At 36.8% G+C, this 23291-nt stretch overlaps 1 protein-coding gene across 1 annotated transcript in view; it reads right to left on the bottom strand.

Moving 5' to 3' along the window:
- The window catches only part of CDH8 (cadherin 8), a 501032-nt gene that overhangs the window by 69218 nt on the left and 408523 nt on the right, over window positions 1-23291 (bottom strand). The window contains exon 10 of the mRNA XM_078149450.1: window positions 10250-10367. Coding sequence (XP_078005576.1) covers window positions 10250-10367 — 118 coding nt within the window. The remainder of the gene's footprint in view (window positions 1-10249; window positions 10368-23291) is intronic.

Below are 23291 nucleotides of genomic sequence, written 5' to 3'. Positions count from 1 at the left end.
AAGTCTCTCCCCACCTTAGTCCATCCTCCACTAATATGTTAAATTGATCTTTCTTAAAATAGAGATCTGATTATATCACCACTCCCATTCAAAACAAACAAACAAACAGACTACAATGGCTTCCTATTACCTCCAGGATCAAACATAAAATCATCTGTTTGGTTTTCAAAGCTCTTTATAAACTGGCCCCTTCCAACCTTTCCAGTCTTCTTTTATCTCACTCATCCCCATACACTCTTCAACCCAGTGACACTGGACTCCTTTGCCTTCTTGTAAATCCACTCCATCCTTGACTCTAATTATTTCCACTGGTTGTCCCTCATGCCTGAAACATTCTCTTTATCCCTATTCCTAGCTTCCTTGGCTAATTCCAAGTCTCAGTCAAAATCCCTCCTTCTGTAGGAAGTTTTTCTCAGTCTTCATCTTAGTGCCTTCCCTCTAACACAGGCCTGTACAATCTGTGGCCTGTGAGTGGCTTGCAGCATAGCTACACAGCGAGTATTTTTGAATGTCAGAACTTGAACCCAGGTCTTCTTGCTTTGGGAACAATCTTCTATCCACTATACCACACTACAGGATAATATGTTCTAAATAACCTTCCTTAAGTAAATCAGTTTTATAAATCTCATCTATATTTTTATCTGGATCATAAATATATAATTTTGATATCCAAACATTGGGTTATATGAATTCAGTATGGCCTTGAAGAAAGAGATGTAGATTTAAGAGGACATGGGTTTAAGTCCCAGCCCTGCCACTTACTGTGACCCTAGACAAGTCACTTTAACTCTCTGAGCCTTAATTTCCTCATCTGCAAAACGGGGATTATATTACTTGTCTTCCCTTCCTGACAGGATAATTGTGGAGAAAGCATTGGTACTAATCAAATGTCAAACATTATAATCAGGGAGAGAAAAGATCTGAACTCATTCAAAACTGATGTAGAAATATTTTCTTTCTTCCACATACTGGAAGTGATTACAGAAAGAGCTAAGTATGGTGAATCAGATTGATTAGACAATAAACCCTAGTGGTTCCCAAACCATGCTCCCCAAAGCCCTACTCTTTAACACAAACTGCATAAACCACATGCTATTTCAGTATCCTTCTCCTGTTCTTAGGAGTTTTTTCTTATAAGACCTGGTTCCTTAGTAATAAATTATTATTTATGTATTGAGTAATAGCACAAACCTGTTTTCTGGGGAGTGTAAGCTTTACTTCGAAGAATTTTTAAAAGAAATATATAAGAAAGCCATGGAAAAGACCACCATCTTCTTGAAACATCTTTGTCCCACAAGGCAGCCTGAAAATAGCCAGGCTCAGCTCATCGTTTTTAAAAGGTTCTCTGCTGAATCTGAGCTTTGTTTGCTCAAATAGCACAATAGAAACATAAGAAACCAAACTATTTCATTTTTAGCCTGTATCTTCTTATGTATTTTCTTTTTCTACTATTAGCTGGCATTTCTTGTCCTTTAAAGAAAAGATGTGTAAAATTCTGTTTTGTTGAAAAGTGCAAAGAGGGCTTCCCATGCCTAACTTCCCTAAGGAGGTAAGCACACACAATAGAGACATGTATTGTCATGAAAAGACATCTGCATGAATGAGTCAGAGGAAGTATACTCAAATCTACCCCTTCCACGCTCATCTCCCCGTGCCTCACTCTGCCACAATGTAATCTTGGAAAAGTCACTTAACCCTCTGGCCTCAATTCCCTTACTTACAGAGGGAGAGAATTAGGTTCTATAAACTCTAGATTTTTTCATGCATCTAAATGAGTGTTCCCATGTACTCTACGAAACAAGTATGAGAGTTACATTGGTATATGAGTATTCACATTCGCCCTGATTAAAGTAATAGAAAGAGCCTAGTTCAATGTTTTTTTTTTTCTTATGTGAACCTTGTATCGAACTATGAAGACTATCCGATAATGGTTTCAGACTGTCTTGGTTCTCAGTTAGCCCCAGAACTGCACAGGCTGGAACACAGTAGATTATTTTCATCCTTAATCCCAGAACTGCAATGATTATTTATTTCCTTTCTAGTTATGGGTACCACAATTAAGGAAATAGCCTGTTAAACTAAAAGAGAAACTGAGGAATATGGATGCCCAGGATGGTAAGGGAAATTGAAACCAAGTCATTCAAGGATTGCTTTAAATAACTAAAATGTTTAGCTTGTATTGGAAGAGGCCTGATGTTGTGAATGGGGATGGGCATTGAGGAAAACACGAATCCAGACTTGAAATATTTTAAAAGCTGTAATATAATAATTACATTTATTTTGCTTGTCCCTAGAGATTAAAACTAAGAGCAAAGGTTAGAAGTTTTATAGGGAGGAAAATTTTGGGCCAATCTAAGACGCACACATATGTGCACACATGCACGTACACACATAGCCTTCGCAACCTTTAAAGCATTTAAAACTATCCCAAAATAGAAGGGGCTCCCTCAAGAAGCAAGAAACTTTTTGACACTTGACATATTTTAGAGGAGGCTTTTGGGGTTGCTAGGAGGAAAGGAGAGAGTTTGAGGTGAAGGATCATGCTTCAGAAATGAATTATACCAGATGACTGCTGGGTCATGATTTTTAATCTCTAAGAGAATGTGATCTTATTTCCTTCTGGGCTTGATTTTTAAGGTTGTTTTTTTTGATCCCTGTGCTATGTCACTTTCATTCATTTGAAATAAGCCTCTTCCCAGAGTCAAAATCTTTGCTTTCTCTGCTCTAGCCTCAGGTACCAGCTGCTGAAGGAGGCTGAAGCACTGGGCTGCTTGCTTGCAATCATACTTGTGACACAGAATGCTGTTATTCAGGTCAAGTCTTGATATGGTGTGTCATGGATCTTGAATTTCATGTCTATAACATGTTCAGATTCTCTCTAAGTGCCAGCCTTTCATGGTGAAAGAAGATGAAAGGGTCTTCAATTGTAATAAATATTGATAAAAAACAAAACAATTTACTTGAATTGTTGCTTCAAATGACAGATGATATTACCTCTGCATTTAATGTTAGTATACGGATCTGTTATAAACTGCCATCAATATATGACTGAAATCTAGCAAATTGCAAAGTCTATTCTTCTCTCTATAACCCACCCCTTTAAAAACTAAATCTGTGTTGTTGCGGTAAAGGATGTTCCACTGACTGCACATCAAACCCAATGGTCCAGTTAAGACTGTTTAAATAGTAACCATCTCCAAATAAATTGTCAAACTTCTACTAACTGGTTTCACAGGGAATACATGTTCATTTCTAAAGGAAGATTTGGAGGTAAAAGGCTTAAAGAGCTAAAAGCTAAAGCAAGACAGGCAGGTGCTATGCCCAATTACAGTTTTTAAGATGACGAAAATGAGTCACTCTTTTTTTTCAGAGAAGAGAGAATCCAGAAGATAATATCCGAGGCAAAAACTGGAAAATCATGATGGCAAATTAAGGTGGAGAGCTCTGATGCAATGAACAATTTCCATTAGCATTATTGCCAGCCACATGCCTCAATCTTGGCCTAGCCCATTGAAAGGGTATCCCCCATTGTCAGTAATCCGCAGATTAAATTGTCTCTAACAGTACACATTGAAAAAAAATAGATGGTAAAAGCCCTACTGTGGCTAACCAGAGCAATCATCTTAGTATTTTGAATATTTGCAAAGAAGCTCTTCAGTTCCAATGGTACCTTTTCTTTTTGATTAAAAAGCTAAAGAAAGAAGATATGAGGATGACAAAAAATAAAAGGGTCTGACAAAAACCACTGAAGCAAAGACATTTATGTTATCTACTGATCCCTTATGCCTCCGCTTTGTACAATGTATAGGGTAACGATGATATATGTTTTCTAGTTTGCTTAGTGTGTATTTGCCTCTTAATTACAGATTAGTTGACTTCTTGTCAACATTCAGTTGCTCTAAGCACAAATAATAAATTATGAATAACTGAAGTGAAGGTCTTCCTAATTATGTATGTATAATAAGAGTCTATGTGTTTGGGACCAACATTTTTCTCCTTTGCACAAACTAAACTCTTCCTTGATCTTGTGCTTTCAAAGGTGCCATCAGTGTACATGATCCCTTCTCCAATGACATTATAATTCCTTCAGGCCTTGGAAGGCTGCCTTCCTGAGTTGCTGAAGACCTCTGTCCCTTCCAAATCACCATCCTGTGCTCAGCAGTCTAGTGATGAACTTAACTGCACATAACTTGGCTGATTCACGGACAAGAAGTCCAGTCTGTATTCTTGATTATAACTTAGGAGGGCCTATCAGTGCTCATGCTCTGATGACATAACTTCAAGACCCTGGGCTCACCCTCATGAAATAAAGAAGAAATAGAGGAAAAGTCTAATGATGGAGCTTTTCTGATTAAGAGATATCATCAAGGAGGAAACCAGTAAAACTAGTTATTGTTTATACTTGGCAATTCTTGTATCATGGTGATGTGGATAGATTCATGTTCAGAAAATGACCCTGTGCATCGATGATAGTTTTAGAGGAAAATGCCATTTTGTAGACAGCGTTCAAATTATGGGACAAATATACACATATGTGAACACACACTATTATATATATATATATATATATAAAATATATTATATATTATATATATACAGATATTAAAAAGGATGTGTGTGCATATATGTATGTGCATGTGCATGTGCATGTGTGTCCGTTATGTTTTCTAAAGGCTTTTTGCCTGAAGGAGAGCGGGGGAAAAACAACAACAACAAAAAAAATAACACATTGATGTGTTTCAGATGAGGGCGATTTAAAGGCCAATCAGGAAATAGAGTGCTCTTGTGTGAGCACTCAGCTAGCTCCAAGTCAGAGCAAAGTAGGCAGCAAAGGTTAAGAGGCCTGAAAGAGGACAAATGGCTTACCAGGTGGCCCCCTCCTTGCTGTCTGGATCATCGGGATGGCCTTTCAGGTCCAATGAAGCCTTGATAGATCACATCTGGCTTAAGGCGAGGAGAGAGGGGCTCTGGCTGGCTGGACGCCTGCATCCTGAATACAGGAGAGGAGTGAGTGAGGATTCAGCTGGACAGAAGAGAGAGCAAGGTCACAGGGGACATCGACGGCTGGATTAGAATTTGGGACTCCAGGTCCAATGTTTGGCAGCAAGTTCCAGTTTAAGAAGAGAAAGATCCAAGAGATTCTAACTGTGGTCCAAAAATAGTATGGAAGACTACCTCCTTCAGCCTTCCAGGATTCTGAACATTGTTTCTAAGAAGAGTAAGAGGAAGATAATTGAAAACACTCATGTTCAAATTCAAAGTGATTCTAATAGGTTACCTGTAGAGATATCTAGCCTGTTCAGTACAAGGACGTGTTTTTCATTGTTAGGGTTTCTTTTAGGGGGATGGCAGGAAGAGGAGGAGGAGGGGGGATTTTTTTTCCTTTATTTTCTGATGATGATGAAACAGAAACCAGAGATATGATGTTCTAAATCAGATCCCCTAAACCTACAGCTATATCAATTGATCTATGATAACTTTTGCACATATGGCAGATTTTATCACACTATAACCTGATGCAGAAAAAATTTTTTGCTAATAATTTCTGTTAAGGGCAATATGTATCCACTAACAAAAATGGGGTCACTTTTAAAGTTCATAAAGAACATTCTGGAATTAGCAAGGTCCAAGTGAGGAAGTAACATGGGTAGAATGAAAGCAGTGAGGAGACACTGTGTAGGATGAAAAGGCAATGAATGAATGGTTCATGATAGGAGACAGATGTAACACCTGATGGTTCATTTCCTCAAAGGGCTCTACTTAGATGATTTTTACATCAGGAAGGAGATAGAGTATCAAACTTCAAAAGTTGAGTAATGAGTCAAAATGCAAATTATTTGTTTTGGAATGAATTTTTTTAACACTCCAAGGATCCATGCTTACATTAGTGAGGTTACTACCTCCAGGTATGCAAATGGTACCATTTCTGTGCTTTAATAGACTTTCTTACTGAGTTTCTGACACACACAAAAAAATGATAATAATTGAAATTGTGTAATATACAACTGCCTAGTATGAAGCCTCTCTGCACTTAGCTGGTCTATCCTTGAGTGACATACAGTCTGTACTTGTATTCTTCCCAGTTAGGTAAGATTTGAAGGAGCTGGCACTCTACTGTCATAGCTTTCAAGAAATCAGGGTCACTTCCATGCCCTGATGAGATGCTATAGGAGGACTGGATTGGAGGAAATGAACTGCATTCTAAAAATGTGCAAAGCACTATAGACATGAAGAAAATGGAAGAGAAAGTGAATATGAAGTTCCAGCTGGAACCTACCTTGTGCAAATTGATCATTATAGTAATGCCCTAGTAGCTGGTCTGTTGAGTCAAAGAGAGGATATCAACATTAAAAGGGGGAAAAAAGAAAGAAAGAAAGTCAGCATCATCTGATGTTCTGGTTTTGATTGTGTCTTTGTGAACATAAGCAAGTATTTTGTGCCACCATGTTGTTCCTCATCTTCTAGAGCCAAAAGCTTAGTCCATCCCTCTCCCTCTCACAAGCTGTCCTCATGTGTCAGGAAGTTGGATTTTTTTTTCAATTTTTTACACGCATGGTTCAAATATCTCAGTAGAAAACATGAAAACTCCCATTACAGTCCACTGCTCCCTGGCAATTCCAATCAAATCTATTACCTCCAGAACACAAGTTAGAGTTGAGCAACCTTCCAAGAAGCAATGCAACTCAGACTTTCTGCAAGCAAACCCTTTCAGTGTCTGTAAAAGGTTCATTTATCTTCCCTGTCTTGTTGTATTTAATTGTTGGGTGTCTTCCATTTCCACGGTTGCACTGGATGCCTAAATGCAAAGTTGTGGTGAGCAAAAATCTCTCTTTTTTTAAGGTTCACCCAACTGGAAGGAGGGACCAACGTTTCTGGCAAAGTTCCCAGACAAACTGTGAAGACTCAAAATGCTTAGATTGTTTGCCGTTAACTGAATTTTTTAATGACTCACTGAAATTTTGATCTTTACTTCCAACTGTATTTGGATGGCAAGGGATAGATTGCACTGCTGTTTTTAGAAGACAGATTAACTCTTATCTATTCATGCTACTTGTGGTATCACACAAGTGTGTATAAAAGGATAATATGCAACCTATTTCTCTGGCATTTATCTTTTACTAGGTATCCGTTTTTAGGGCACCTAGATGGCACATCAGATAGAGTGCTGGGCCTGGCGCCAGGAAGACTTGTTTTCCTAAGTTCAAATTTGGCCTCAGATACTTAGCTGTGTGACCCTGGGCAAGTCACTTAACCCTGCTTGCCTCACTTCTTCACCTATAAAATAAGCAGGAGAAGGAAATGTCAAACCACTTCAATATCTCTGCCAAAAAAAAAAACCCAAACAAAATTGCAGAGAGTTGGACAGGACTAAAAATCAACTGAACAATCAGGTTAATCAGGTATCAGTTACGTTTAAAGTGCAATGGAAATCTCTATATGAAACAGAAGTAGGAATTACAGCATAATGGAACTGGAAACGATTTTAGAAATCATCATTTCCAATCCTCTCATTTTCAAGATGAGGCTGAAACTCTTTGAGGTATTAAGTGACAATTAGTGGCAGAGCTAGGCTTTAAATCCAGATCGTTACTTCCCAATTCTAGTTTCTTTGTCACAATGACTAATTCTTGTGAGATAGTGTTGTATGCTATGAAAATTGATTCTTCAGGTTCCCAGTAGATATAAGCTCTCTGAATTTGAAATCATTAAATTGTTGTCTTTGTATACCAAGTACGTCATACAATGACTGACATGTAGTCAGTAGCTAACAAAGACTTGTTGAACTGAGTTCTTCTTTGGCAATCCTTTTAAATGTGGACCCATCAATCTGTGATTTTTTAAATTTAATTGAATTTTAGATAATGGTAATGCCACCTATGAGAGATGGAACATACAATATCTAGAGAACTCTTCCAAGATCATGATAGTATATGATTAACATCCTGATTTATTCTAAAATTGAGTTATTCTTTTTCTTTATAAGATGAACTCATATATAATCAGAATAGTTTGAAATAAAGATCTGACTTCTGTTTAATATACTTATAGCTTCATAATCCTGGATAACTTTTTTTTTAAGTTATTGATCACAACTCTGTGGAATTAGGTCAGAATTATTGCTGCCAAGGAAAGAAAATAAAGGAACATAAATTTTCAGTGAAAAGAAAAATAATAAAGTACAGAGATTATAAGCACCTTGTCAAAGGCTACACTGGAAATCACTGAGAGACCCAGGACTAGAAATATTTCCTTTGATGTCCAGCTCTGTACTCTCTACTGGTTAAAGATGATCTATGATGTACTAACATGTAACAAGAACTTGTGAATTTCTTCATCTTTTAATATAAATTCATTAGGAGATAAAACCCAATCTATTAGACAAATCAATAAGTTGCAATGACTGAAATTCAAATTCTACTTCCTAAAGTTTCTACTACATATGAATTTATGTAATCTCCTTGAGGGCAGGGACTGTCTTTGTTTACTTATTTACTTTTTTATTTCTTAGGTTTTGTTTTTGTTTTTGTTTTATCCTCAGCACTTAACACAGTTCTTGGTGCAACAATAAGCCTTTAATAGATGTGCCTTCCATCCTTCCTTCCCTGCTTCCCTACCTTCCCTCCCTCCCTCTGTGCTTCTTGTTTCCATCCCTCCTTCTCTTTCTTTCTTCCTTTCTTCTTCCCTCTTTTCTTTCCAGCAAGACTGTCTTTGGGCCTTAGAATGGTAGAATGAATGGAACCAAAGTGGTTTACACTTGGCTGCAAATTCCATTTATATTAGATTTATTTTAAGAAAAATCATTGAACAGGCCTGATGAATAGCACAATCACCACATAAATTATACAGCTATAGAACCCTCAAATTGATAACATTCACTGACCGTTTGGGTGGTTCAATTGTGTTAGAAGGAAAAGTCACGATATGTTTGGTAAAATTCACAGAATTTTCATTTATGATGTAAATGAATATTCATTGATGCTACCTCTTTGAAAAGGGACCAGATACACAAAATAATCAAAACTAATCCCTATTATGTAATTGTTATGCTTGTTGAATATATATTTCATACAGACCTTTCAAAAATCTGTATTAATAATATTTCAATGCATCAAAAGATCATCAGTAAGAATACTTTCTCTACTAATGTAAATCACCGACAGTTCAGGGCTTTAGAAGTTGGTCTGCGTGGGTTGGGATGGCCAAAGTAATCAATCTATCATTACCTTGTGGCTAACCTTTTGCTGATCAGCCTCTCTGTGTACTTATCCAGGATGGTACTTAAACAACAGACAGTCTATCACTGAGCCAAAAGTTTAACCCTCTCCCCTGACACAGCCTTCCAGAACCCAAGGTAGCCCCCATGCCACTTTGAGATATTAAAACACTTTAGTGGAAGAAGAGCTAAAGAAACATCTACATGAATAAGAACAGATAGATTTAGACCACACATTTATCTTACTAATCATTTCCAAAAGGTTACATCATGGATCTAAGTACAATCTAAACCAAAATACACATATTTTCAAAACCTTATTCAATATACAGTGACTTAGGAGAGGAAAATATATGGATGCTTTGGTCATTTCTTTTTTTAAATCTTTACACTCTTTGACCTTCATACATAATAGATGAGCACTAAGTAAAATATTTCATCTAAACTAGGTACAAAAAGTCAAATAGACTGAATTGACTACCAAGACCTCTTAAGATTCCACAGAAGGACCTGGCAGCATTAGCTACAATATACCATGGACATATATTAACTTTCAGGAAGTTGTTGATCCATTGACATGTTGGGTGCAGGTGTCAAATAAATATCTGAAAGGCATATACATAATCCAGGCAAAATTAAAAGTGGCTTCCCCAAAGGTCTGATAAACATTGAATTAGAAATGAACAACTTTAAGACATAAGCCAAACCCCTCTTACATAAGCATATCTCCATATTCCCAAATTCCTGGAACTTTCAGAGGGATTTGATCCTTTCTTAGACCCCTTCAAGTAAAATAGGTAAGGTTTCCCTGGGATGAAATTGAATTTTCACTTTACAGGTTTTTCTTATCTATTCTTCTGATACTATAAAAGGTAAAGTGATGTAATTACCATGCCATTACACTGATAAGCCCAACTCTAACTGCACATGGGGAGGGGAAGATGGGAATTAAGTTGCAACTGAACAACACAGCAGAAAACAGCACGGAGAGAACGTGAGTCCTGGCCCCATCTCCTAATGCTTTCATATATTTACCTTCATTTTTTTTGATGGTGAAATTTGGGTTGTTGGCCATTTCAGGAAGAAGGCTATATAGGAAAAAATGTCCAGTTTTGGGCTCATCTTTGTCTATAGCGCTGACTGTTTGGATCACCTGTAATATAAAAAAGTGACATCAGCTTTTCAGATGATATCAATTCTCTAAAAATGCCCTAAATTTTTGTGCTAAACTTAAAGGACTTGCCATCATTTAAAAAAGACAGGATTGAAAAGCTGCTAAGAATAAAGATCTCGACCTTCTGCATTTTGAAACTGCTGTGGTTTGGAATGTCGGAATCATAACACTCATAAATCGCAATCAGGTCATCACAGGTTTCTTCCAATCTGAGTACTTGTTGGCCCCCAATAATAATGTAATCTCATGCTTCTTTGGGGATGGCAGGAGACCATGTAGTGTGGGTGCTGGTAGGGTAAGGAAGTGAAATGTGGAAACCTTGCCACTCTTACTGATCTACGCTCAGCAGGCTCCCATCCCCTTGCCAAAGAATGGGGTTGTTTCCAGGCACAAACATCACTACAGCAAGCCTCTCCACGTATTGAAACGTAACCCCCACCCCCAATAATGAATACTGTTTTTAAAGTCAGTGGATAACAAATTCAAACAATGCTTTGGAGTGTATCCTGGGATGAATAAATTATAGGGATTAGAGGAATTACCACTGTGAAGAGAACTGTTTGAATAGCTACAGATACTAGAAAATGGAACAGGTTAAATGTGCCTGTTTCATTTGAAAGAGCTGCAGAAAGATGGGGTGAAGGTACTTCTTGGTATATCAAAGCATGATTTCAATCATTCATATTTAGTATGGTCATGGTATTAAGCACTTGTCCTATAATATAACATTGGCAATGCTGAAAGACATAATTAATATAGAGTTCATATGAATGGCTTACAGCTACAGTATTACTACTTATATTTACTTATGCATACAGATATGTGGTTCAATGGAAACAGTACTAAATCTGAAGGTAACAGATTTGAGTTCAAATCCTGGTTCTATCACTAACTGACCGAGGGTAAGTCACTTAATGGGCAACTAGGTTTGGACACTGAACAGTGTGCCAAACCTAAAGTCAGGAAGATTAATTTTCCTGAGTTCAAATCTGGACTCAGACAATTACTAGCTGTTTGACCTTGGACAAGTCACTTAATCATCATCTTTGCCTCAGTTTCCTCATCTGTTAAATGATCTGGAAAAAGAAATGGCAAACCACTCCAGTATCTTTACCAAGAAAACCCCCAAAAAGGACCCCTAACACTCAAAAATGACTGAAACGACTAACTACAAAGCTCTTGGATCCTCAGTTTTCTCAAATATAAAATGGGAGTAATAATATCTACAAACTTTATGAAGGTTTTAAGTAACATAGTATATATGTTCATTTCTATAATTCCATATGAGTTTATTTGGAGTATTTCTTTATGGTCAAGGCTTGTAATTTCATTAAGAAGGAACTTCTGGTGTGAAAACTGTATTCATCAATACAGTACAGGAAATGAGTTATTTCAATTCAACCAAGGAAGATAATTTAATCTCATCCTTGGAGAAGTCTGTAGGTAAACAAGCTAGAAATCAGAGACACATTGAGTAACCAACTTCCCTTCAACATGTGCCTCTTCTAACCTTTTTTTTTTCTCCTCCTTCCTGAAGAGATTCTGGAATCACACATGTCCTTTCTCTAAGCAGATGATGAATATCTTTCTCCAAAACTCTCTCATCAACTCTGTCCCTCACACAATCTCTCACTCAAGGTCATGTAGCATTCTCTTTACCAGTCTAGAATCACATTCCACAGAGAATGTGCATGCGTATTGTGAGAGGGTTGCCCCTTCATCACCCGGCTTCTTTGAGAATCAGGTTACATATGTTCTCTAGGTGTGAGCTAACTTCAAGGGTCGTCTTCTACATATTACCATTTTGACTCTCACCCACCATTATATCTCCCTCTACCACCCTCCAAAAAATAACATGATTGATATATAGATAGATAGATATAGATATAAATGTGTATAATAATACATATACACATACATGTATATATATACATATTTATACACATATTTATATATGTACATATATACATATATGTTATATAGTTATTCTATATGTTGCCATTCTATACCACTTACAACCTGTCCCCAAAATCTTTCAAAATCTTATTATCCATTTCTCTCCTTTGGTCCAAACAAAGTAGCCACTTTATTAGGCCTCACATACAGTGTTCCTTCTCCCATCTCAATACTTTTGCACTCACTAGGTCCCATACCTTTGCTCCACCCACTCTTCTCCTCCACCTTTTAGCATTCCTAGTTTTCTTCAAAACTAACCTCAAGTGTTACATTTTACATGAAAAATGTCTTGATCCCCTTTACTTTTATTACCTTTCTCTCTCCCATACCCAAACTGCTTTGTTTTTGTTTTTGTTTTTGTTTTTGTTTTTTGCATATGTTTATACAGGTAGCTAGATGGCATGGAATTCAGGGGTAGGAAACCTGCAGCCAGTCTCAGGGCCACATGTGGCCTTCTAGGTCCTTGGGTATAGCCTTTTGACTGAGTCTAAGTTTTACAGAACAAATCTTTTTATTAAGGGGATTTGTTCTATGAAGTTTGGATTCAGTCAGAGGGCTGCACTTGAGGATCTAGAAGGCCACATATGGCCTTGAGGGCACAAATTTCCCACCCTGGCATAGATGGATAGAATGATTGGGGTGGAGGTAGAAAAACCTAAGTACAAATTTAGCTTCTTACACTTACTAGCTATGTAACCTTGGGCATCACCTGTCTGCCTCAGTTTCTTCAGCTATAAAATAGGGGAAATAGTATCATCTACCACCTAGGGGGTTTTGTAAGGATTAAATAAGATAACATTTGTAAAATACTTGCATTTCATGTAGGAGGTACTATATAAATGTTAGCTATTATTATTATTATATGTTCATGTTATCTCTGTCTGCAGAATATAAGCTCTTTAAGATAGGAACAGTTTAATTTTTGTCTTTGTACCCCAGCACCTAACACAGCATTTAAAATACAGTTGGTTTTAAATAAATGTTGATTGATTGATTGATTCATTGATTGATTAGGGAGCTGCCTGGGGCATTGAGAATATATGTGATTTGTTCATGGACATGAAGCTAGTATGTTTCACAAAAAAAAAAAAACTTGAAACACTATATTTCTATCGAGTTTGACCTCTATGCATCATCCTAGTCTCTCATGTATATTTATGTATGGGAAGATAAATTACACACAGACATCAATCTATCAGCAAGTATTTATCAAGATTCTATTGTGTTCCAGTAACTGTTCTGGCTTCTGAGGACAAAGATAGTGATGATGATGGTAGAATATATGTGTGTGTGTGTGTGCGCTCACACACACTTATACATGTGCACAAGCACATGCAATATAGAGGAAGAAGCTTAACTTACTGAATAGAACACTAGACTTAGAGTCAGGAAGATCCAAGTTCAAATTCAGGCATGGTCACTTAGTAGCTTTTTGATCCTAGGTAGATTACATTATCAGTCTTAGTTTCAGTTTCCTTATCTGTATAGTGGGGTGATTCAAGCACCTAATTCATATAATTCTTTTGAAGATCAAATGAGATAAAGTATTTATAATAATGTAAAGTACTTCTTAAACTTAAGGTGGTCTCTAAGTGTTTATTATTCTTAGTACATTATTTCATCTTTTTTTCCAACTGAATCAGTTCTTGAGAATGTTTTACTAATTCAAAGAGTAATTGTTTGTTTTAGTAGAATCTACACTGACCAAATAAGAGATCTGGTGTTATTTTTATTATCCCTCTGTATCTCTAGTTTTTGTCCAGGTAAGCACTCCACTGATACAAGGTGCAACTTCTTTATCACCTGGTAGGTCATCAGTATCTACTTTAGCTGAAAAATGCATAATGCTGCAGACATGCTACTGATAAAATACTCTGATCTTAGTGAGGTTGACACTTAAAAGATATGTAGTTCAAGTAGTCTAGCACTCAGAGCCTAAGACATGGAAATGGTTGTGCTCTGCTATATCTACCTCTAAGAACTTAAGTTCATCTTCATAATGCACAGAAAAGGACACATATTTGCACATATATGTGTAACACCCATATGTATGTGGATATATAAATTTTATATATATATATGCACACACACACATATACATATATAGTGGATTGTATACATATAAATCTAAATCTATATATGGTCTTGTATACAAAATACGTGGTACATGTAATAATCATGATATGGTTTTCTTTCATGACAACAATGGTAATAAAAGTATGCTTCTACTAACACAAAATTAACCTGAACTCTAAACTTGACCAGGTGAAATCAGATTAATACATTTTCTTCCCTATCTTTAGTCAGCTCACTGTCAACTAAGTGTTGGATTTTGTATCACACATACAGAGATATGCTTCATTCTCTCTTTGGTTGTTTTAGTTGTGGTTTTCAAGACTTTTGGAAACATGCCAAAATCACGGTTCTTAAAGAGCACTTGGTAATGAATATCAGAGACATTGCAATGGCTATTGGTACAGGGATATCAAATGTGTAAGGATCATTCAATCTGACAGCGAAATAAGGTCAATCAAATGAATCAGCACAGAGCAAAGTGTATCCAAAACTAATAACTCATTAAAAAAAAGAAACTTGTCAAGAGTCAATGAACTATATCTGCTAAATAGCCTAATCAATCCATAGAAAGAATGACTTTTAGAGGGATTTTGCAGCTAGAGGTAATGTTAATGATTTTTTCTACAATGCATCTTAAGTTTCTTGATGTTAGAAGAATGGTAGAAAGATTAGTTTATCACAAACATAGATACTCACAACACAAACACACGCACACAACAGCTACTAACCAATGCTATTAAAAAAAAAAATGCTTGTTATGGATGAGACCCTATCAAAATTGTAGTACTAAAGAACAGAGAAAGTTAATTTTTACTGCTGAAATTCACTTTTCCATTCAAGGTTATAAGAAATCTTTTGTCAGAAAAACATCATATTGGTCTTCAAGATCAGGTATTCCTAGATTAACAAAAATTCCACCATTCAAAAATTTGAGGATTTCTTTCTCTTGTGAGCTCAGAAGTCTTTTTTTTTTTTCCATTGAGGGGAAATGAATCTCATATATGCATTACTACAATGAGAAATAGAATTATCCTGGAATTATAGAAATTCCCAAATGCACATGTACTACTGCAATAAAATCTTGTACTTTCCCACAGATTATAAAAAGTTAAGTCATTTATCTAAGAGATGGAGATAAAATGCTTTGATAAGCTTGCAATTCAACTGATTAAAACACTATCGTGGCTAAACATGGAAAAATTGAATGTTCATCAAAGTATACCTAGTATCTGATGTAATGTAGATATTTCTTGATGAAGGATTAAACAAAATGTGTCATAATCTTTTGAGCCCAATGCCAAATTGTGTCAAACATGATATTCAATATCAAAATGCCCTTTTAATGTAAAAATTATCAGATTTACTGTTTACATAATGATTTTATTTTATCAGTTAGATTGCAAAGACTATACATACACTATACATACATGACACTATACATACATATACACATATATATATATACATATATGAAATTGTGTGTGTATGTATACACCTTTTATTCACCTTTATTTCAGAGGACCAATGACATTATGAAGTGATGCCTTAACTTGTGTGTGAATTAGATTTAAGCGAGGCAGAGCTGCACAAAGTCATCAGCCTCCCTTTCTCTTCCAGAGTCATTGAAATTCCATGACAAAAGTCAGGATTACTGATGATGGCCCAGAAAAATGTGGACAATCTTGTTGTCTTTGATGTCTGAGCAAGCTCTAAGTGCTATACAGCAACTGCTTCGGCTGCCTTCATGGCTGTTGGAACAAATTGTTCTCATCTGCCCATTCCACCAGGATAATTCTTCACATGTCTGGGATAGACATCCCCCTAACTCACCAATAGGTTTGAGGTCTGCTGGTTACCCTCAAACTGGTTTGGCACATCTGCTGAGACAGTTTTACTACGGTGTGGGCCCTGCACATGCTACAGCTTCTAGGAGCCACAGGCAAGAGTTGGGTGATAGGTGGCTATCAAAGGTGCATGAGCAGTCCACATATATACATACATATATGTATACACATACACAAAGCTATGCAAAGTAAGATATACAATTATATCATGTAACAACATATATATGTGTATACATACGTGTGTATACACACACACACACACACACATATATATATATATACACATATAATCTAGATAGAAATATATAGATGTAAGACATAGAGATATATCAAGATATATTACGTCCCAAAATTACACATTAGTAATTTGAAGCTTAAGGAAGGAGATTCAAAAACTTCAGATGTACTAAGAATAAATGGTCAGTACAATTACATTTAATTTTTCTTTTAAGCTTTAGTAACTTAAAACTACATTAAGACTTTTGAGGTACATGGCATAATTTTCCTGATCTCTTTATTACATAAGGCAAATATTAAATACTGGCAATCATAGGACTTACAAGTTGACCATCCAATATAAATGTCAGAAAAATTCTTTCTAGGGACTAATATTTGGATAGTAAGCTAATTTTTTAAATTTCATTCTATTGCTAGTAATAGTAGTTTTAGTAGTAGTAGTAACAACTGTCAGAGCCCATGATGATGTCACCACTGCCCTTATCATCTCTCTCTGAGGGAATTTGTATGATGGGTAACCTTCCCCTTTGTTCCCCATGAAAATAAGACTTACTACGGTGCCATGGATTATAAGACAAGAAACAAAGCAACAATTCCTTGTTTGACCTGAGTGCCTTTCTCAACTTTTCCAGATCAGCTCTGGGAAGTCTAACCAAGGCAACTTCTCTAGGTAGTCATTTTCAGTTGCCCCTCAATATTACATTTCTTCAGTCTGTGACTGTTAACTAGCATCATATGTGTGGTAACTCTGACATTACCCATTCAATTGTCTGAAAGATAGACAAATGCCTTGCTGTGCTGGATAACCTGGTATATAGAAGAAGAATTTTTTATATATATATATATATATATATATATATATATATATATACATATATATATACATATATATTGTGTAGAACAAATCAAGAGTCAGGGAGGAGGGGGAACTGTATGTATATTAGAGTTGTGGGAAGAATGGAAAAAGTGTGATGATGGACATACTAATTCCTACTTCCAACTGTCTGAATTACTAGTGTTTCAAACATGGAAGCAATAGTGTATGTGTTGGGGGCAGGGGTGGAGAGTTGGGGTATGAAATTACTGCCTCTGGCATTCATGAAGGTAATTGACCATTGTTATATAATTCAGAATACTTAAATAGTGACTGCTTCTTGTGTAGTTGAAGAGAGCTAATAAGTTACTGTTTGTTAGGTGTATTTAACCTTCCAATCACACACATACATACACACATGCACACACACACACACACACCCCTACCTTCCATTTCCTGGTACTATTTTTAAGATAGCTACTGCCAGCCAGGGGGTCAGAGGACTAGGAAAGGTAAACTGTTTCTGGAATTCTGAATTGTAATATGGACTTATTTTTTCTCAGAAATATTGCTACAAATGATGCTAATTCTATGGAGTATTATTTAGTATGATTCTTTAGTATCATATGGCATAAATTAGCTTACTGAGCTAATCAATGGTTCTAATTATATCCATTTCTTTTTGGGAAAGCCTACTCTCAATTTCGTGCAACTGATTTAAAAAAAAAAAACAACTTAAGAATTGTAGCTTATTAGTAAGTTGGGATGAACAGAGCTATTATCAGGACCCCATATCCTCACAATGGAGAGGCCACTACTGCGGGTGACATAAGGGAGGTGGGGCAGGTAGAAATGAGTTCACCTGTTGTGTGGTCAACTTGAGAGAGGAAAGGAGAAACTAGCTTCCTCTTTTATTATTATGTTATATATTATCCTCTGTTAACTATATACTAGTGTATTCAAACCAGAAAGTTAGAAAGTTACAAACTCTTTTAAAATCATTTAAAATGTGTGTGCCCTCAAAATTTCAGTGCCCTGAAGCAAATCTCAGTTGCCCTGTTCCAGTTAAGGCTCAAGGGATAGAGCTTGTATTCTGGATACCAAATTTATATTATTATCTCCATCTTTGTTATTACTTTATGATCCTAGAGTTTTTTGTTGTTGTTTTTTTTTTTGGTGAGGTAATCATGGTTAAATGACTTGACCAGGGTCACACAGCTAGTAAGTTTTAAGTGTCTGAGGCTGGATTTGAACTCAGGTCCTCCTGACTCCAAGACCAGAGCTCTATGCACTGCGCCACCTAGGGGCCCCCTAGAGTTTTTTTTTTTTATTGATAATTACATTAATAGAACCATTTAAGAGTCACTCTATTCCTTCTTGCTGATTATACATAGAAGAAAAAGAGAGAGAAATTTTAGAAATATGTGAAGATTATCCAACCAAGTATACATCTGCTACATTTTTCTGGGAGGATTCAGAAAAGATGGCCAGAATGAATATCAATAGTAACACACACAGCCACTCCCTCCCCCACTGCCCATCTTTTGCGAATACAATTTCATTTCCATTTACTTGGTTTAATCCGTCTATAGAAGCCCTATCAAATTAAAAACAGCATGAGGGCTGGAGCTGACTTCTTTCACCATTATATTCCCAGTTACTTGTACATCATAGATATTCAGTAAATATTTGAATAATATTGAATGAAGATCATAGTTCTGGAAATTGAAGTAGCCTTTTTTTTTTTAATAAAACATGGAGGGAGAAATAGGACTAAGATAGGGGTATATGACCCCAAATCTATTCTGTCTAAAAATCAATGGACAGATGATTCTGACTCTCGGTAACTTCCATGGCCCCTAGGATTAGTAATTTCTTTTGCTATGAGAAAGGACCATCAAAAAAGCATATGAGGGAGCAGCTAGGTGACGCAGCGGATAGAGCACCAGCCCTGAAGTCAGGAGGACCTGAGGTTAAATCTGACCTCAGACCAAACACATAACACTTACTAGCTATGTGAACCTTGGCAAGTCACTTAACCCCAACTGACTAAAAAAAAAAGTGTATTATGTATAACATTCAAATCCCACTAAAACAAATATTGTTATGCTGGTAAGAAGGGCAGACAGCCTAGAAGGCTGAAATCTCTTTGCAGGCAAATACTGTTATTTCTCATCTTCATCATATCCCAGGTCCTTAGCACAGTGGCCTGACCACGCTAAGTGGTCAACACATATTTTTTTTTAATTGAATTCAAGTATTGTTAAAAGATACCCATCTTAGCTGTTAACCCACTTGTTTCAAGCAGTACTCAATGCTGCAGAATTTCAGGACAGCTAAGTAGTGTGGAGTCTTCTGTAATGCAATTTGACTCGAATGTGTTCAAAAGTGTGTTTTGGAACCTCTTCTTGTCATATCATTTGAAATTCTTTCCCAATTTCAACTTTTCATTGCATTAGCACATTTCTGATTTAAATGATCAGATATCCTGTTAACTTCAGAAACAAGTCCTTTAGAAATCTGACCTGCAAATAATTCAGAAACATCAGGCAGAAAAGGTGCTGGCTATGTACTTTATATACTCAGCATGACTCCTAGTCTTTCTAAGCAGATAATCTAAAACCCATATCCCTATTTCTCACATTTATCCTCCCCTCCCCACCATCCAACTTATACATACACTGGTGATCTAATGCTGAGCCCACTCAGTGTCCTCATTTTCATTTCTTCTCTTGGAATTACTTGAATAACATTGGCCTAAGGGACTGTACCCTTGACAGAGGCCATCAGAAATAAATTCAAAGAGGATTTTTTGTTAAGGTTGAGAACCCTGAGAAATAATAGATTGTGGTGTGGAAGAAACCAAGATTTCCCACTACTAGCAATAGTTACCAAGCCCCAGAACCTTAAACCAATATCTATAATTATATTGACTGTCATTTCTAGTTAGTTGTGGCATGTTAGTTAGTATGTTAGTTAGGTATTAGATGGCCCCTGGTGACTTTTTAACAATGGCATATGGAGTGATTATCTGAGCTAAGAATTCCGGGGTCTAGAGCAAGCAGCTTGGAAGGTCTCTCAAATATTTTGTAAGATAGTTATAACTACGAGCTGGGGAAGCAAAGAGACCTCTGAAGGGACCTCTGAATACACTGCTTCATGGAGGCAAGATTCTGAGGACACTGTGGGGCTGCTCCTGATTGAAAGAGAAAGAAAGCTACAGCTAAACCAGGGTGAGCACAGGAACTATGGAGAAAAAGGGTGGATTGGTACCTTATGCAGCATGATGTAGTGGAAAGACTATGAATTCTGGAGTCAGAGGCTTTGGATTCAAATCCTACCTTGGATGTTTTCTGTATGTGTCTCCTTGTACAAATCACTTTGCCTCCTTACTGTAAAATGAGGGGTTTGGACTAGATAATCTCTAGGGTCCCTTCTAACCCTAGCTCTAGGACTTTCTGATTTCAACTAATTAATTTTGCTATTAAGGCACCAACCTCTAGTTTGTGTTACATAATAAAGGGGGATAAATGCTAACAATGCCCTCTGGATTTTACAATGCTAGGGAAAACCTCTGATCATACTACTCTAATTACAACTCTAGCAGTATTTGAGTTAGTGGAGTAAAACAGACATGAGTGTGAAAAAGAAATGGTATATAACCCAACTCTGTGTGTGTGTGTGTGTGTGTGTGTGTGTGTGTGAATGTCTTTTAGGAAAAGTGACTGGAAAATTGACCATTAAAGTGGCAGCTGTAGAACCCTGGGGCTTGGGAGCCCTTAAATTCAGATTTTGGGGCTTACATTTCCACATAGGAGAAAAGAATATTTAACAGAACTAGCAAGGACCAGCGGTTCTTTGAGCCTGAGCTTCTACAATTCTAGGTTTTCCTTCTTAAAATGCTTTATCATTATTTTGTGGCCTGGCATTACAAGCCCTTGGTAGATGTAGTTATTTAATTGACATAATTCTGAGTGCCCAGTGGTGTCCTTAAGGAAGAAAAAGGCTTAGAGAGAAACTAACAGAATGTTTGGATATGAGGGGCTTTAGAAATTAGACATGCTTGTGAGTATGTGTGTGTGTGTGCACATGTGTGTGTGTGTGTGTGATAGAGACAGAGACAAAGACAGAGACAGAGAGACAGAGAGAGACAGAGACAGAGACACACAGAGAAAGAGAGAGTAAGAGAGACAGAAAGAGAGTGTGTGTGTGTGCGTGTGTGTTGGGTAGGTTTCAATTTCAGACACTTTTTTATTCTTCTCATATGAATCCTGTATCTTGCACTGTTTATTTTGTAAAGAACATTAATCATAGAGTCATAGTATCATAAATTTGGAGCTGGAAGGGACCTTGGAGGCCATTGATTCTAACCCCTTCATTTTACAGATGAGGAAACTATGGTTGCAGAAAGATAGTTGATTTGTCAAGAGTCACACAGCTAGTAAGGATCTGAGGTGGGATTTGAATAATCTTCCTGATTCCAAATCTAGTACGCTACCCACTGTGCCACCTAACTGCCTCCATTACTTTGTTCCTCTCCATGAATAAACTGACATCTAAGCTATCTTACTCACAGCAGTTATTCAGACCTACTGCCAGGTGCTCTTCCAAGCTCTTGTCCAAATAATCATATAAGTTGATTAGAAATAATAGTTTCATCCAGTATTCATTACTGGACTATCTCCTCTGAAAATAATAAAGAGGTCAGTATCTCATAGAACTCTGTGTGTGTGTGTGTGTGTGTGTATGTGTGTGTGAGAGAGAGACAGACAGACAGACAGACAGAAAGACAGACAGACAGACAGACAGACAGAGAGCCAGAGAGAGCCAGAGCCAAAGAGAGAGGGAGGGGAAGAGGGACAGGGTCAGAGACAGGAAGAGAGAGAGAGAGAAAGAGAGAAAGAAAGAGAGAGAGAGAGAGAGAGAGAGAGAGAGAGAGAGAGAGAGAGAGAGAGAGAGAGAGAGATCCATACAGCTTCTTTTGCAAAAGTGTGCAAAACATGAGTCAAAAGAAGCCCAACAGCATCTTTAGAACTCTGGCAGTTTGCACACTCCAGCACAGTAGAGATAATTATCTGCTTTACATCTTTAGGTAAATAGTACAGAAAAAGTTACTGAAACCTAGAAACCATGTGATTTCCTTAAAGGTACTGATTAAAGAAGATAATTGTGAATAGATTTTTTCTGCAAACACACACACACACTAATACTGAATTTCATAAATTTTGTATTTTGGTGTTATAGGTCTAGAATAAAAGCAAAGAGAATACATCTGGCAATGTTATCCATCAATGGTTTTTAAAACATTCTGTCACATCATCGGTTCCTAAACTTGTCAATCTCAATTACATCAGGTTCCAAAATAGAACACTTGGAAAATGGAACCTTCATAAATAGTTCAGTCGATGTATTTAAAAACTGCATATATAATTGTTAATGGCTCCAATGTGATCCTTTCCCTTATAGTGATTATTGCTAGGTAAGAATGAAGAGTTAAGAAGCAATGGAAAGTAGAGTGGAGTAAAGAATGGAATTTGCTTCTTCTCCCACATAAACTATGATCTGAAATGAATATCTCCTCCCTTGTTGACAATCCGGTGTCCTAATCTCCTGATGAATTGACCTTCTGGTTGCTCAAGGTGAACAACTCTCCTTTAATTATATGAATATAGGCTTCAAAAGTCCGTGATCTCATTCATTTGGGTAGCTCATCTCCTTGTGGAATTCACATCTATCCATGCCTTCTTGCCATGTGTGGTTCTTTTCCATGCCATTTTAAAATACTTTTCTAGAGGGGCCACCCAGAATGGAGGAGTTCCTCTGATTTGTGTAACATTTTGTGAATGTCATTGCAAGATGCACCTTATTTATCTGTTACACCTCATTGTTGTTAGCAAACTTGCCTCCACCTTTACCAGTCATATATTTATTAGATGTCACCATTTCCTAAGCACAAGTCATTCGTGGCAACTGCAT

This window comes from Phascolarctos cinereus, unplaced genomic scaffold, assembly GCF_003287225.1.
Source record: "Phascolarctos cinereus isolate Bilbo 61053 unplaced genomic scaffold, phaCin_HiC Scaffold_2;HRSCAF=192, whole genome shotgun sequence".
Taxonomy (NCBI): domain Eukaryota; kingdom Metazoa; phylum Chordata; class Mammalia; order Diprotodontia; family Phascolarctidae; genus Phascolarctos; species Phascolarctos cinereus.
Note: the sequence above shows the minus strand (reverse complement) of the source record. Positions and strands in the feature narration are given on the sequence as shown.